Source organism: Halichoerus grypus, chromosome 10, assembly GCF_964656455.1.
Source record: "Halichoerus grypus chromosome 10, mHalGry1.hap1.1, whole genome shotgun sequence".
Taxonomy (NCBI): Eukaryota; Metazoa; Chordata; class Mammalia; order Carnivora; family Phocidae; genus Halichoerus; species Halichoerus grypus.
The window spans coordinates 138172285-138187736 of NC_135721.1; the positions used below are offsets into that span (position 1 = coordinate 138172285).

Below are 15452 nucleotides of genomic sequence, written 5' to 3' on the forward strand. Positions count from 1 at the left end.
GGAAAATCTCCAGCTCAACCTGGCAGGGCGCAGGGCTGGGCTTCCTGTGTTCACCTGCCATGCCCACACAACGACAACCGGGTCCTGGTGGGGCATGCACCCAGGAAAGCACGGGAGAAAGTGTTCTGGGGTGCTGCTCACGTCCTGTGTCCTTAACTCTATCTCAAACTTCAAAACTTTTAAGGTTTCTGCATCTGTCTGTAAATTTTACTGCAACAGTAAAACAAACTGTACAAGCATTAAACTTCCTTTTTTAAAAAGGATTTTATTTGAGAGAGACAGAGATAGCAAGAGAAGCAAGAGAGAGCACAAGCGGGGAGGAGGAGAAGCAGGCTCCCCGGGGAGCAGGGAGCCCGATGTGGGGCTCGATCCCAGGACCCCGGGATCATCACCCAAGCCGAAGGCAGATGCTTCACCGACTGAGCCGCCCAGGCGCCCCAAGCATGAAACTTCCTGATGCACATGCTGACTTAGGGAGAGCATGCTGGTGTCTGCGGCTGACGAGTGGACGGAGGAAGGTCAGTGCGGGCAACCGGGCAGTGGACGCAGGACGCTCACGGAACTCCTGCAACTTCGCTTACGTCTGAAAAGGCTTGCAGTATGTTGAGGGGACTACAAACTCTGAGTGAGAACTGGATCTTCACGAAGTTGCCTGGCTGGCTCAGTCAGTAGAGCATGCAACTCCTAATCTCAGGGTCCTGAGTTCAAGCCCCATACTGGGCTGGAGAAAATTGAAAAAAAAAAGAAAAAAGTTCCTTTAATCTTTTCCACAAAGCATAGCGCAGGGTGAGTGAAGTTAGGATACTGTGCGGTTTCGGGGGATTACTGGCTCCCTGCTGCAGACAACAGAGACGGCGTCTCAGACGCAGCTAAGAACGACAGGACAGCAGACTTGCTAAATAGGTATTGTTTATTAAGGCTTGTATTCTCCAGAGGAAAAGTTATCCGATGTTGTCCGTGACTCCGTACAGGCGGTAACAGTTCAGAGAGTGACACGTTCTCAATACAAGTCTAAATAATACAGCTTAAACTTGAACTCAGAGGGTCTTTTGGAGTAGATAGTTTTCAGAAGGTACCTGCTCTCTAAACAGTCAGATCCCCTACAACGGGCGCGTGCAGACTGCTGGGGCGACAGGCGTGAGCACCATTTTCATGCTTAGAGTCAGACTCCAGGGGGCAGCGAGTTCTTCAAGGTCCCTCATTCCACAACACAGGACAGCAAACTCAGTTTCTCAAAGGTTTTTTGTTTTTGTTTTTTTTTCACCCCTTCGACAGGAAAACGAAACCCGCCGCACACCGTGGAAGGACAGTCGCAGCACCGGCTGCACTGGAGGTTCTACGTGGGAAGCTCAGCGTCGTGGGTAAACAACTCAGAACGGCACTGGGATTCGCAAGTCAAGAGCCGGGTCAGGATGGCCGCACACAGCTGAGCCCGGCTGACCGCTGAGCCCAGGCCTCCGCCGGCCACCCCACATCCGCCCCGCCGGGGTCGAGGAGCCGCGAGGGACACTCCGCGCCAACACAGCATGCTCACCGAATCTGAAAAACTCAAATCTATCTTTCTGTCTAGTAGAAAAATCAAGTGGACAGACTAGCATTTTAGACAGATAATGGGCAATAAAAATAGCAAACTGGCCAAACAAGGTGATCATTAACCTGTTGATTTCAGCATTTTGAAAAGTATTTTAACAGAATACAGTAAATGACAAAACAAGCCATGGTTTCTCATGTTTGCTAGAAAGTAAGAAAGGGTGAGAAAGTCCCCTATAAAGATGTTAAGTGACAGTGACTCAGAGTAAGAACATAACTTCTGCCAAACAACAAGAGAACCTTTGGGACGTATGAGGTTTTCTGTTCTGTCGTGAAGGGTGCTTGTGTTTCACGTTAGGTCTGACTGATAAGCGGACAAAACACATTCCTTTATTAGTGAGCTCTGTAATACTATAATACATAGAAAAATACAAATGAACGCAGATCCATCTGGGCAAAAATAAAAGACAAAGAGCATAAAGATGCAACGAGTCAGGCCCTGCACAAGACAACAGCACCAAGCACACGTTCTTAAACTTTTTCAGTCAAATGTCAGAACACAGAAGATGCCGGTTCATCCCTATTGTTTGTTTCGACTCTGCCGTTCCTGTAAAAAGAAAAAGAGTTTAACAAACTGAGTGAACATGCCACACACACTCCCTCAGAAGCGAGGTCCCAGGCTGCCCGGTGGGCTGTGGCCCTGCCTGGGACCGGTGCACCCCGCCGGCACTGGCCAGGCCATGGCAGCACGGGGACCAGGCCTCCGAGAGCCACCCACCCACGGCATCCACCTGCTCGAGGCAAGGCCCCTCCGGCCAGGTGTGCTTCCCCTCACACACAGACCCACCTCTCCCCACGTCTGCCTGTCTGGCTTCTCATCAATAGGGTCAGAAGCCCCGTCGGTCCTTCCTTAATATGTTGCAATTAAACTCGGCCTGAGACATGGAGACACGGGTCTAAGAAGAAGCACACCGGCAGTGTTCTGGTGGAATTTCAATTCCCTCTCGAGCTCACTGGAGGACAGCTCAAAGCCGTGAACGGCCTCAGTCTGCCTGCAGGCAGGACTCCATGGACCAACTCAAAGACTTCCTCTTCCCAAACCCCACTCGCTAACGTACGTTTAGGACCCTAGAACCTTAAAACACCAACCGGGTCATGGGCAGAAATTTACCCCTAACCTCAAACAACTTCCAGAACCTACTGAGCTTCGGGAAAAGACCCAAGTGCCACAGGATCTAAGACAAACCACAGCCATGCACAGGAGCTGCCTAAAACCCACCAAGGGTCTTCAGCTTCATCACCAATGACCTCTGCTCTAGCCCTGTGAAGTCAGCAATTCAGTATTTTATTTTATACCTAAAAGAGTTAGAACACAGACTCTCACTAACTGGAAGTAATGACAAGCCCCTCTCTTTCCCACTACAATGAACGAGGGACCAAGTCATCTTCACGTCTTACAAACTTGCTGTAGCAGGTGTAGCTTCTAAAACCGCAAACAGCACTGTTATCTATGGGCCCCATTACGTGCCTTTCAGCTAAAACGGGCCGTAAACCCATCTACTGTCAACCGAAGCTTAAGAAAAGGATATTTTAATATCAGAAAAGCACAGCAAAACTCGGGATGAACTCTCTCAGACAAACCAGCTTTACAAAGTGTGTTACGCTGTCATTCTTCCCACTTCTGGGCCAGCTCACAGGCGTCTGAGCCCTGTTCTCCTACAGCACACAGTCACTCCCGTGGGCTTCGCCAGCTCAGGCTTGGGACTTCCTCGGTCACAGGGCGGGAAACGGAGCCAACCTCACGGCCCACTACGAGGCTTGCACTCTGGGTTCCAGATGCTCACTGTTACCCCCCCCCACCCCCAGCTCTTTACCACCTAGATGCAGAGTTCCAGACTAAGACACTGGGTTTCTGAGGGAGAAAGAAGCAACGGCCTCTAGACCAGGGCTTCCCGCCCGCTGAGGGCAGGGCCTGCAGCCCCAACAGCCCCGCTGGTCCACCCCAGTGCCACAGAAATGTCATTCCTAAGTGTTCCTGACAGAGGCTGTGCACTGTGGTCCCGATCATTATGTTCTCTTAAAACGGAAAAGTTACGTAGTGACATTCCACTTACACATCACTGCTGGGGACCATGCTTGGGAAGCGCAAATGCTGCTGCCCACACCCTCCCAGGACCGTACTGCCCCTGCTGCAGGCCACTGGGAACTGGCAGTCCCCGGGCCCCACCCAGTGCGCACGGCCTTCAGCCTCGGCTCTGGCCTGGGGCCTCCAGAGCCCGTGTCTGAGGAAGCCAGACTCACCTTGCGCACCACCTCCTCCTCCTCCTGGCGCTTCTCATAGTGAGAAAAGTCGTCAAAGATGGAGGTTGTGTGCTTGTAGGAAGCAATAATTTTCAGCACTTGCTTTGCTTTTTCTAAGGGCACCTCCTGGGTGTCGCGGGAGTTGGTGACCGGCTTGTTGTCATTGTTCTCCAGCCTGATGTGCCGGAGCTGGTTGTTGGGCACGTCCTTGACGAAGATCCACTTCACGTCGAACTTGCCCTTCCACTTGTCCTGAGACCAGACCCCAGCGCTCGTGCCGTAGTCCACGGGCGACCTCATCTCCGCCACCCCGCAGAAGTGCCCGCTCCCGTTGACGCTGAAAAGCAGGTACACCGGCCCCTTGCTGCTCGCGGCGCGGAACGCACCGTCCAGACGCTTGTTGCCATGCTCGGTGCTGCACCAGATGGAGTACTTGATGGAGCGGTGGATGTCGTCCTCAGAGTAGCTTTTTATGATGAACACACGTCCGCTTTTAAGATTCCAATCAAACTCTTTAGGGTTATAGCTGTGGGCAGCTTTCAGTTTCTCAAGAACGGGGTGGGACTCCACGGTGGGGGCAGAATTAGGCTGGGCATTTCCAGGAGAGTTACCATCACCGCCAGTCCCTCCACTCTGCCCAAATGCCACATTTCTGTTGCGAGGGGCGACCCAGCGGGTTTGGGGTGGCTGCTGAGGGTTCGGATACTGTGGTTGGGCCAAAGGGGGAGGCTGAGCGGGAAGAGGCTGCACAACCGGCTGGGACTGGGGGGCAGACTGGGGGGCTGGAGCCTGCTGGGGGGCCGGAGCCTTGGGCATGGGCCCCTTGTTGTCCCAGGTGCCAATGTCCATGTTATGCTTTATCGGTGGAGGGGGCAGGGCAGCCCCGATTACAGGTCCGCTCTTTGCTTTCATTTTCGGCTGTGGTTTTGCCGGCTTGCTGGCAATGGCAGCCCACGAGGTCGGCTTTGAAACTGGCATATTTACGCTTGTCCCACCATTGCCAGAAAGGACACCAGTCATCGCCACACTGCTAACGACTGACCCCACAGTCTTGACGGCAGAGGTGGTGACATCCCCGATCTTCAGGCCCACCATGCCCTGCTCCAGGCTGTTCATTCCAGGGGCCTTGTTGAGGGTGTCACTGTGAAAGCCCGTCTGCCCATCCACAATCGTGCCACCCAGAGAGCTTGGTGGGTAAGTGTAGCTGCTCCCATACGCGGAGCTCTGAGCCTGCTGCCCCTGAGACCCACTTGTCCCCCAGGCTGAGAAGGCAGGGTTTTCGGGGAAAAAATTAAACCTGTGCTGATAGATGTTGTTCCCCAGGCCCCCAGGCTGCCCAAAAACAGCATCATGCATAAAATGATGGTCTCCGTTACTGAGCTGTCCATAGGTGGTGAGGTATGGGATCGGAGGGTCCCCTCCGGTAGACCAGGGTGCCTCATTGAGGGAGTAAGGAAATCCGATGGACGGTGGGTAATAGCTGGACAGGTAAGGATCCGCCATGGAGGGGTAACTGTTACTCTGGGGAAACAAGCACGGGATGAGTTAGACTGCTTTCAAGGCACAAGCCGGAGGGGATTTCCTACGTAAGTACAGGCTGACTTCAGAGCACCGTCCCTGCCGACGGGAAGGCTAAGAGCACCGACTGAGAACAAAGCCAGGACTGAGAGAAGCCCGGTGTCCGTCTGCAACGTCCTGGGTCCAGCTGACGTGACCAGGCTCAGCCACTACCACTGGCTGTCTGCGGTCTACTCGGCAGTCCCCTCCCCCCCCCCAAGGAGCGGACCCATCCGGCTGGCAGTGGTGCTGACCCGCACACGACAGCACAGGCAGCACTGAAGGTGAGGACGGCTTCACAGGCAACGAGAGGTTCCGAGCTGCAGGACAAGCTGGGGTGCTCAGGGACACTCGCCCCACAGCCTGGTCTCAAGCTGACCGCTCAACACGCCCAGGGTGTCCCCCCCCGCCCCGCAATACCCTTTCCCACACGCCTCTCCTGACAGCCCACCCCCTCTTCCGAGTCCAAAGGGGTCTCGCCATCCCACATCCCCACCCTGTCCTGGGCGTCGCCTTGGGCTCTCACAGTGGCTCTGACAGCTCCTTCACCACAACTCTGTGTCCTCCCTGCTCTCTGAGCCGCAGAGGCCCTCACATCGGGCTCCAACCAAACCTGGGGTCCCTGACTGAGGAACCACCTGTGTGGCAGCCAGACCGCCCCTCGAGGCAGCAGGGGCTCATCTCAGAGTTTCTGGAAGCCGGCCCAGGGCGCAGATTTACACCTGGGGTCAGCAGTTCTGACAAGGCGCCTCCTTGGGGAGAGACTCACTGGGGGTCTGGCCAGAACTGGGCCCCCCAGGCCATGCCACTGTGGGTGACTTAAATGGTTTCCTGTGGGGCGTGAGTGCTGGGGGGTGTTGGGCGGGAGGCTTCCCACCCAGGGCAGCTGACCTAAAAGTGGAAAGGCTGCAAAGGAAAACAAGAGTGGGGAGCAGCGGCAAGCTTCCCAGTCTGTGACACCATCTTCTGACTGGTCCCCATCCTCTCCCCTACCTTCCACCCCAAATAACCAGAAAGTTCTACATGGAGAGCACTGGCTAGAGACCTCCTCCTCCTCCTCCAACCCCACACCTATCTTCAGGTGAGAACACCTGCTGCCCCGGCTGGCACAGGGGGTCTGCTGCCACCTCCAGTCCCAGGGACCGCCAAGGTGGGAGCTGGGCTGAGGCAGCCACGGGGGGCTGGAGTGCCAGACAAGCAAGCATCTCTGCTTCCCTGCAATGGGAACGCGGAGTAACTCTGCAGACCCCCAGAGGACCCTATGGAGAACAGGCTGCTCCCCCAGCAGTCCCAGCACAATACACGACTGTGGTGACCCAGCCCCCTGGCTGCCAGTCTCCACGGCCACCTCCCCCCTCCCTGTCCCATCTAGGATTCATGGGGCTTCAAGCATCACAGTTCCTTCCTGTTCGCTGCTCCCCTTGACAGCAGACTATTCCAAAATCAGTTTTTAAAATGCAATTAACTATTTCCCCTGCAACAAAAATCCTTAAGATGCTCAGGAAGTTTAAAAAAAAAAAAAAAAAGACAACAAATGGCCACCATCAATGTTCTACAAGCCTCGGAACAGCTGGAGCTACCCTCCCTTGAAAGGATTTCAGTGATTCTGGCCCCTTTCCTATAACCTCTCCCTCAGTTTGCCCGCACCCAACCTGGGCCCTCAAAGAAGCCTCTTGAAGGGGCCAATCGAGAGAGAGAGCAAATCACCAGGTCTGGGCAGAGGACATGCTCTGCGAGGTGAGGGGCAGCCCCACGGACCAAAGCCTTGGTCGCTGGACCTCAGCATCCAAAGACAGTTCACGAGACTCCAGGTGCTCTCTGCACGGGACTCCCACAGGGTCGGTACCTCACTCGTGACTCACACTTAACTCTTAACCACAACAGGACATAACTTAAGACCCGAAACAACGTATGTTACAGTAACCACTTAAAGTCCTACTGGTGAGTGGAGAAACCTAGCATTCCAGTCCCACAAACCCCGCTGTGCAGAGGCGGTTCTCAGTGGCTTCCACGGAAGCAGGACTGTCCAGGGCAAAGACAAATCAACCCAGTCGGTATCCCCTGAATCCCGCATCTCTGCTCCGGAGGCAGACGGAGGCAAGGGTGTGTCTGCGAGCGAAGGGTCAGCCCTGGCTATGAGGACTCAACCCCCTCCCCCCTGAGCACTATGTTGTTGTTGTTTTTTTGAGCACTATGTTCTTATAGCGAAAGCAACGAAGACTCACTTCTGGTTGCCAGATGAAGGAGCGGTCCTGCAGCGAGAGCGTCCACGGGTGGCTGCAGGCCCACCAGGAGCTGAGCCACCGGGCACCGCAGTGCACCCTGCACTAGCATTCACATGGTCCTCCTCTGCACAGGCCCTGGCACTCCCCGAGCAGCCCACCACCAACACCCAGGAGCTGGGCTCCATGCCAGCCCTGCCCGCCTCCTCCCAACGCTGCCCATCCTCACCGGGGCACGAGGGGCGCCTGGCAGGCCGTGTGTGTGAGCCTACCTTCTGCCTATACCCCATCTGACCGGCAGCTATTTCCTGCTACACCGGTCATCTTTCTTTCGAAGCTCTGAAAGCCAAGCAACAAATCAGTCTGCAAAACTCTGTGAAGTCAGTCATTCATCCTGTAAGAAGACCTGGATGTGTTCACCCCCTTACTTGCTCTCTGGACCACACACTCCCCTCCCAGTGGCCCCGGTCAGTCTGTTGGTCCGTCTGCAATGCGTTGGGGCCGATGGCTCCAGCCTCAACTTCCAGAAAAACTGACATTCTACTCACTTGTGAAGGTGATCTGGAATGTGACCCCCACTGACGGGGCCCCACCCCGAACAAGGCCAGACGCAGCCCGGAACGCTTGCTCCCAACGGACACACTGCCACTGACCATGGCTCAGCCTAGCTCGTTGACACCAAACAAGCAGCCTACTCAGCCCGCTGTGCACCCAGGGCTGCCAAAGAGAAGTCCAGGTACCAGGGATGCAGGCGCACACGCTGAGGAGTGCAAACACACGCCGGGCTTTCCCTCAGCATGTCGGCCACGCGACAAATCTCCGTAAGGACAACACAGGTAAAACCACCACGCTGACCGATGCTCTCACACACATTCTACACGTAGCCTTTGGTAAAATACAGGACCTCAAAAGAGGGAGGCTGACACATCTTCAGGGCAAGATTAGGCAACAGAAGTAAGAAAAGACACTGCCAGGCGCTGGACTCTTCGGGTGCTTCCTTGAAGCCACATCCAAAATGATAAAAAAAATGGGCACTCCAGACAACACAGATTTCAAAGTCAGTGGCTATTATCCCTACATCATTTTCACTGAAAAACCATAATAAAACACAATAATCTACCCTAAAATTCAAACTTTTTCATACTTAAAAACATTTAGCCACACTAAAAGAAGAAGAAAAGGAACTCATTCTGAATGGCCAGAACTGAAGCTTAAGTAAATTAAGTAAACAGGGAAAGGATCAAAGGGACGCAGATGCTGGGCACGAAGCTCTGAGGCCCAGCAGGTGCACGTGGCAGAAGCCCTGGGGATACAGGTCCGGCTGCGTGTGTCCCTGAGCAAGGGGACTGTGGCTGCAGGCCCTCGCCTGGTGGGGCTGTGTGCAGGGAGCCCGGTTTCTGACACAGAGGACGTGTGCCTTTGTCTCCAGCTGGAGGTACGTAGTTTTGAGCAAGGAGACAACGAGAAGTACGCAAAGATACCACTAGGCCCCGCCAGCCGCATTCCGTGATGACCTGTCCCCACTGGCTGGCTGGCATCACTGGAGGCTACAGCCTACAAGACCATGCGCTCCTCGCCAGCCCCTCCTGTCACCCAAGCCCACCACGACGGCCCAGCACAGAGCGAGCCATAAGCCACGGGGCTCACGGGCTCTTCATGTGACATAGGCCACCAACAGGGCATCGGTGTAGCCTGGCTTTGTACTGCCGGGTGAAACCCCCCAACCTGCCAGAAACCCTGGGCGACAGCTGAGCACAATTTTCAAGACAAGTTTGTCTTTATAAACCAAACACCTCTCCAGGCCAGACAAAAGCTCCCCGCAAAGCGTAAGGAGGTACAGATTTCAACTTAACCAGGAGGTAACTTCTGAGAGCTGGCGTACCAGGTCCATGAAGAGACACAGAGAGCCCAGGACACCCTGACCCTAAAGCACCCCCCGCTAGCACTCAGGTGGTCCTGCTCCACGTGCAGAGCAGGCCTCCCTGCACCGGGGTGACGGCTGGCACGGCTTTCCAGAACAATGCTTCAGGATGAGCTGAAACCAACTACGAGCGACCAGCACTGAGACTCGGAACAGGAGAGTTTACACAACATTCCTATAAAGTGAACATGTCCTATTACACTGACAGCACAACTGAATTATTGAGAAAAAACTAGGAAAGTTTACTCCTGTTCCTTTCTGTCCCTGTCTCACATGACCAGGCAAACGAATCTGTTGACAACTGAGTATGTAGTCCCAGCTGCCCTTGCTTAACTCCCACAGTGCCCACACTGCCTGGCCCCTCCCCCAGAATCCCCACCCAGGGCCCCTCCTCCCCCAGCATTCCCACCCAGAATGCTGCCCCCAGAATTTCTCCAGAACCCCTTGCCCAGAATCCCACCCAGAGCCCCTCCCCCAGAATCCCCACCCAGAGCCACCTCCCCCAGAATCCCCACCCAGAGCCCCTCCATAACCCCTCCCCCAAAGCCCCACCCAGAGCCCCTCTGCTCCCCAGGGTTCTCCCTCCCCCCTTCCCTAAAGCTGACTAAAACGTGTTCCGTGTCACACATGGGGACCCAGAGCTGCTACGTCAATGTAGGATGGTCCTGGGGGCAACCAGGAAGGAAAAAAACACACCAGAAGCAGTGTCCCGAGACTTTTCTGTGGGGAAAAAAATCACCCGCCCCGAGGACAACACTTCCGTTACAGTGCATTCCAAGTTAAATTAACTTGAAAGGCCTGCTCTGAAACACTTTCCTAATCATCCCAGGTATTAAAACTTCAAACACAAAAAACCGAAAGAGGCTCCAACTTGCTACTACAAACATCTGGGTGAAACAAACCACAAAGCACCGCGGGGCTGCCGGCTCTACCCACCGCCTTCACCGTGGTGGCCGCGCACAGGACGAGTCACCGTGTGCACCTTCACATACGTGCAGCCTGTCGCTCATCGACACGTCACTCGAGACGAGCACACGGCGGGCGACTGCAGGCGTGCGGCTCCCGGCCCCCCAAACCACTTCTCTCACTCACTCAGCAGCAGCCGTACCCTCAATCCGAGACCCGGACGACCAGCATGCAGGCGCTTTCTTTCCTCAACAGCAATCTTCACCAGCAGAGTCCAAAACGGGACGTGTCATCCATTCCCAGGGGCTTGTCTGCAAGGAGGCCACACTGCATGGTGCCCCCCCCCCCCAGGAAGAAAGGAGTAACAGACACAAGCACAAAAGGAGCCCTTGCCGTGTGCGGGAAGAGACACGTCCCCCCCACCCCCACCCCATCACTGGGGAACCGAGCTCTGCCACAAACTGGCTCCATCACTTGGGCAAACCAGGCCTCTCCGGTCCCACTTCTTCATCCACAGAACAAGAGGACCAGGAGAATTAGGACCTAAGAGCTCTCCGGTGTTACCTGCTTCCTACACTCCAACAGTGGGGTGTTCCTGGAAAACCTGTTCGCAGCCAAGAACGTGGATTTACTCTTAAGCAATGTGCTGATTAACCATCTTGCTGAAAACTACACACGCTAACAGCCGGGACAAACAGCGACTGTTTTATGGCTGTTCACGGAGCGTCTACCTAAAGCGGTCTTCGCAGCTGGCTTCCCCAGGGTGAACAGCTGTAACTACCCTCCTGACGGAAAATCATCTGCTCCACTTCCAACCAAGGCCTCCCAATTAACATGAAAGCTCCTGCCTTATAAAAACATTTCAAGTGTATTTGAAGCAATCCCCCCACCACTTTTCTCTGGTTAAAACTTAGAACACACTACTGCTATGATAGTCAAATCACGTAAGGAACAAATAAGATACCAAGATAAAATAAGTCCATTTAACTGCCTGCCATTGTCTCTGGCAATGCATCGCTGAGGCCAGGGCAGTTCTCCTCTGCAGCACCTGGTCCTGCCCAGAGGAGGGCGGATTCTTGGGTGGGGGGGGGGGGGGCTCTATAAAGAGTCTCCTGGGTGCTTTTGCTGCTGACCTGCTCAATGCAATAAGAAGGACAAAGATGGGGAAAAGTTCTAAGTTCTAAGACACTTTAGATAAGAGCAGACTAGGAAAAAAAAAGAGGCAAAGTAACTTTATTCCTCTGCAAGAAGAGGCTAAACTTGGTTTCATTCTAAAGCAAACAAACATAGTACATTTAAAAAGTGGTAGACAGGGCGCCTGGGTGGCTCAGTCGTTAAGCGTCTGCCTTCAGCTCAGGTCATGATCCCAGGATCCTGGGATCGAGTCCCACATCGGGCTCCCTGCTCTGCGGGAAGCCTGCTTCTCCCTCTCCCACTCCCCCTGCTTGTGTTCCTGCTCTCACTATGTCTCTCTCTGTCAAATAAATAAATAAAATCTTTAAAAAAAAAAAAAAAAAAGTGGTAGACATCATGGGGCGCCTGGGTGGCTCAGTTGGTCAAGCGACTGCCTTCGGCTCAGGTCATGATCCTGGAGTCCCTGGATCGAGTCCCGCATCAGGCTCCCTGCTCAGCAGGGAGTCTGCTTCACCCTCTGACCCTCCCCCCTCTCGTGCTCTCTCTCTCATTCTCTCTCAAAAAAAAAAAAAAAAAAAAAAAGTGGTAGACATCATGCTTAAACCTACACTTCAACTAGCCCGGTGGTTTTAACAAGGGCAAGCCGGCCCCCAGGAGACACTGCCGAGACATTTCTGGTTGTCCCGCTGGTGTGTGTGTCGGGGAGTCAGTTACTCATGGCATCTTGTGGATGAAGGCCAGGAAGGCTGCTAAACACCCTACAACACACACACCTCAAAGAATGTTCCAGTCCAAGACATCTGTAGTGCCAAGTACCTAAGAAACGGGCAGCTGTGACCTACCGGGGCCTGCACAGCTACCAGCTGGAGCTTCACGTGGCCCACCTCCCGTTACCCTCCTAACAATTTTATGTGAGCAGTTACCACAACCAGTTCTACAGAAAAGGGACCTGAGACACAGAGAAGGCAAGCCACCTAAGGAAGTGTCATGGAGTCAGCGATGGAGCAAAGATTTGAACCCAAGGCCAAAGTCTGACTCCAGAGCTTGGTTCTTAGATGCTCTCCTACACCACAATTCTAATGCCCAGAGCCAAAACAACTCACCAGGAAATTTCAAAGAACTCCGCACACCTCCACTCTGTCGAAAGCAGTGCATCACTAAGTCACCAATGCTGAGGCCAACAGAAGTCCACGTGCATACCGCCCCCATGAGACACTGCTTCCTCCGGAGAGCACACCAGCCCCACCCATGCCCCACGTGTAGCTCAAGGCTACTCGTCCAAGCAAGTCGTCAGCATGTTACTTCTAATATTTTATATTGTGTTTCTTGGTTGTTAGGATAATAAAGTCAGAAACGTAACACTAAAGGTGCGTTACAAAACTCAAGAAAAACTAACATAGAAAGTAGGTTATTAAAAACAACAACAACAACAACTCACCTGATTTGACTGTCCAGAAAGGTAGGGCTCAAAGTCATTGTCATGGACCGTATCCTTCTGATGCAAAGAACCATTTTGTACTAGAAGAAGAAATTGAAAAATATTATCTTTGAATTAAAAAAAAATCACTTCTAAGCATAGAAATCAAAAGCTGTAAAATCTACATCCATCAATTCCTAGAAGTTGCTTTTATTTAAAAAAGAACATGATCAATATCCCACTGATATTTACATAACTACCTACAATGGTGATGCAGAACTTCTGATAATTTTGATTTTTTAGAATTTTTTAGAATTTTTTTTAAAAAATTTTATTTACTCATTTGAGACACAGAGAGAGAGAGAGAGCATGAGCAGGGAGAGAGGCAGAGGGAGAGGGAGAAGCAGGCTCCCCGCTGAACCAGGAGCCCGATGTGGGGCTCGATCCCAGGACCCTGGGACCATGACCTGAGCCGAAGGCAGACGCCCAACCATCTGAGCCACCCAGGCGTCCCAATTTTGATTGTTTGTGATAAAGATTTAGTCATAATTTGGTAGAAGTTGACAGGATACAAGTGCAGACAAAATAACGCAAGGCACTTGTAACTGGGTTCCGGTAAAGGCGGTGTGGTCTGGGAAGACCACGTAGGCCAAACAGAGATGGGCGCTTCCACAGGCCCCAGTGTGCAGGACAGAGACCCCGGGGGCTTCCAGCACAGCTGGGAGGGGCTGTAAGAATGACGTTTCTGGACTCATTGCTGTCCCGCTCTCCACTTACTTTCCACTGTTACAATGCTCAGCCAAAAAAGGAAAGCAAAGGTAAATAAAGTGTTGGGCCGTTTCCAATCTTAAAACATGATGAACCATATTTGGTTACACCCGAGTAACACACACTGGTTAAAAACCGTCTACCCAGTAAACACCAAGTGTCACTTACGGGTTTGCACCAGAGTGAGTTTTGGGGGTTTATCCGAAGCCACAAAATCACAAGAGATGACCGGAGACTCAGAAAGCAAGGGCTGTCACTGCTGGGGTCCCGAGCTAGCTGGCAGGGTGGCCCCAGAGCCGCCCAGCGCGCCTGCAGCCAGCCAGCGCCCCCCCCCCCCCGCCGCCGCCTCCCCTCCCCCACTCCGATCCGCCCTCCTGCAGTGGGGAGGAGGGGATCACTCTAACCACCCATTTATTTACTTCTCCTTGAAAAGCCCCTGTTTTCAGACTGTCAAACCTCCCCAAATGTTACAACCTAGAATTTTATCTCCCGGAAGCACACGGGAGAAAAGTTTCCGGTTCCAGATGCCCTTCCTGGACCTCTCCTTCCCCCGCATCGTCCGCTGTCTCTCGGGGGGCTCCTGCCCCTCCTCCGCCACTCCAGGACCTGCACAGCCCGTGCCCACCTGGCTTACCTTTATTATCTTGTCCTTTTGTTCTCTGTGTCGCCGCAGGCCGGGACGTGCGCGCAGACGGAACCCGGGCAAGAGGGAAACACAAAGTTATTCACAAGCACCCGTCCCAGGCGTGCGGCGCGCTCCGGCCCGAACGGGTCCCGCGGTCACCGGCGTCCCCGACGCCCCGCGCCCCCGGCCCCCCGGCCCCTACCTGGGGGTCCACGCTGGTGGCCGACATGCTTCATGAACAGCCCGGCGAGGCGCGGGGCCGAGGCGCCCGCCGGCTCGGGCCTCCCCGCGAGGCCGGGCCTGTCACCCGCGCTCTCGCGGCCCAGGGCCCGCCGCCTCCTCCCCGGGCGCCGGCCGCGCGGCGGCGGCGGCGACTACTGGGCGCGCGGGCCGCTCGCGGGGCGCGGCGCAGGGCAACAAGCCTGGACGGGACGCACTGACGAGGAGCCGACTCCAATGGCGGCGGCGGCGGCGGCGACGGCGACGGCGAGGGACGAGGCTGCGCGACGTCAGCGCGCGCAGAGCAGGCCGGGAGCGCCGACAGGCCGCCACGGCCGCGCCTGCGCGCCATCGCCCGGCGGGACGGATCTCGCGCCCGGGTCTTGGTATCGCGCGGCGGGGGCGGGGCGAGCCCGGGAAGTCACGTGGGCGACCTCCAGGCGGGCAACGGGGGGCCGAGCGGGAAGCGGCGGGTGGCGGCTGGGCTCCTCGCGTGTGCACCTGCCGGGCCTAGCACCTCCAGCCTCAGCCCCTGGCGCCTTGTGCGTATCCCCGAGGTCTGAAGAAGCAGCTGAGCCGGCGAGTACGACCACCTACCTAAAGCCGCTTACGGCAGGCTGGACCCCAGACTACCCTGCAGCTCAGCCCAGATGCCCCGCAGACATTCCTCAGAGGGCACCCTGAGCGGAGCTCTGCGGCCGTTGGGGCTGCACCTCCGGGCTTCCTAAGTTTTGTCTGTGTCCTTGCTTTCTGCAACGGCTGTTCCTGGGGAGCCCTGTACTTGGGCCTCCTTGAGGGTCCTGCTTTTCCAGAGCCCTCTTGGGTCTCTAGTTTATCACCAGTTTGCATGTT

General features: G+C 54.8%; 1 protein-coding gene across 2 annotated transcripts; it reads right to left on the reverse strand.

Annotated features, from left to right (window-relative positions):
* Positions 1–892: 892 nt before the first annotated feature.
* YTHDF1 (YTH N6-methyladenosine RNA binding protein F1) lies at positions 893–14880 on the reverse strand. 2 transcript variants are annotated; one of them, XM_078057373.1, is made up of 5 exons: positions 14584–14880; positions 14391–14415; positions 13010–13089; positions 3832–5352; positions 893–2137 (listed from the first exon to the last, which is right to left on the reverse strand). In XM_078057373.1, exons 1-5 carry the CDS (start codon positions 14608–14610, stop codon positions 2111–2113), a joined length of 1680 nt encoding a protein of 559 aa, XP_077913499.1. In that variant the 5' UTR covers positions 14611–14880; the 3' UTR covers positions 893–2110. The 2 variants fall into 2 exon arrangements, with proteins under 2 accessions (XP_077913499.1, XP_077913500.1); XM_078057374.1 differs by lacking the exons at positions 13010–13089; positions 14391–14415; positions 14584–14880 and adding an exon at positions 10640–10732.
* Positions 14881–15452: the final 572 nt, after the last annotated feature.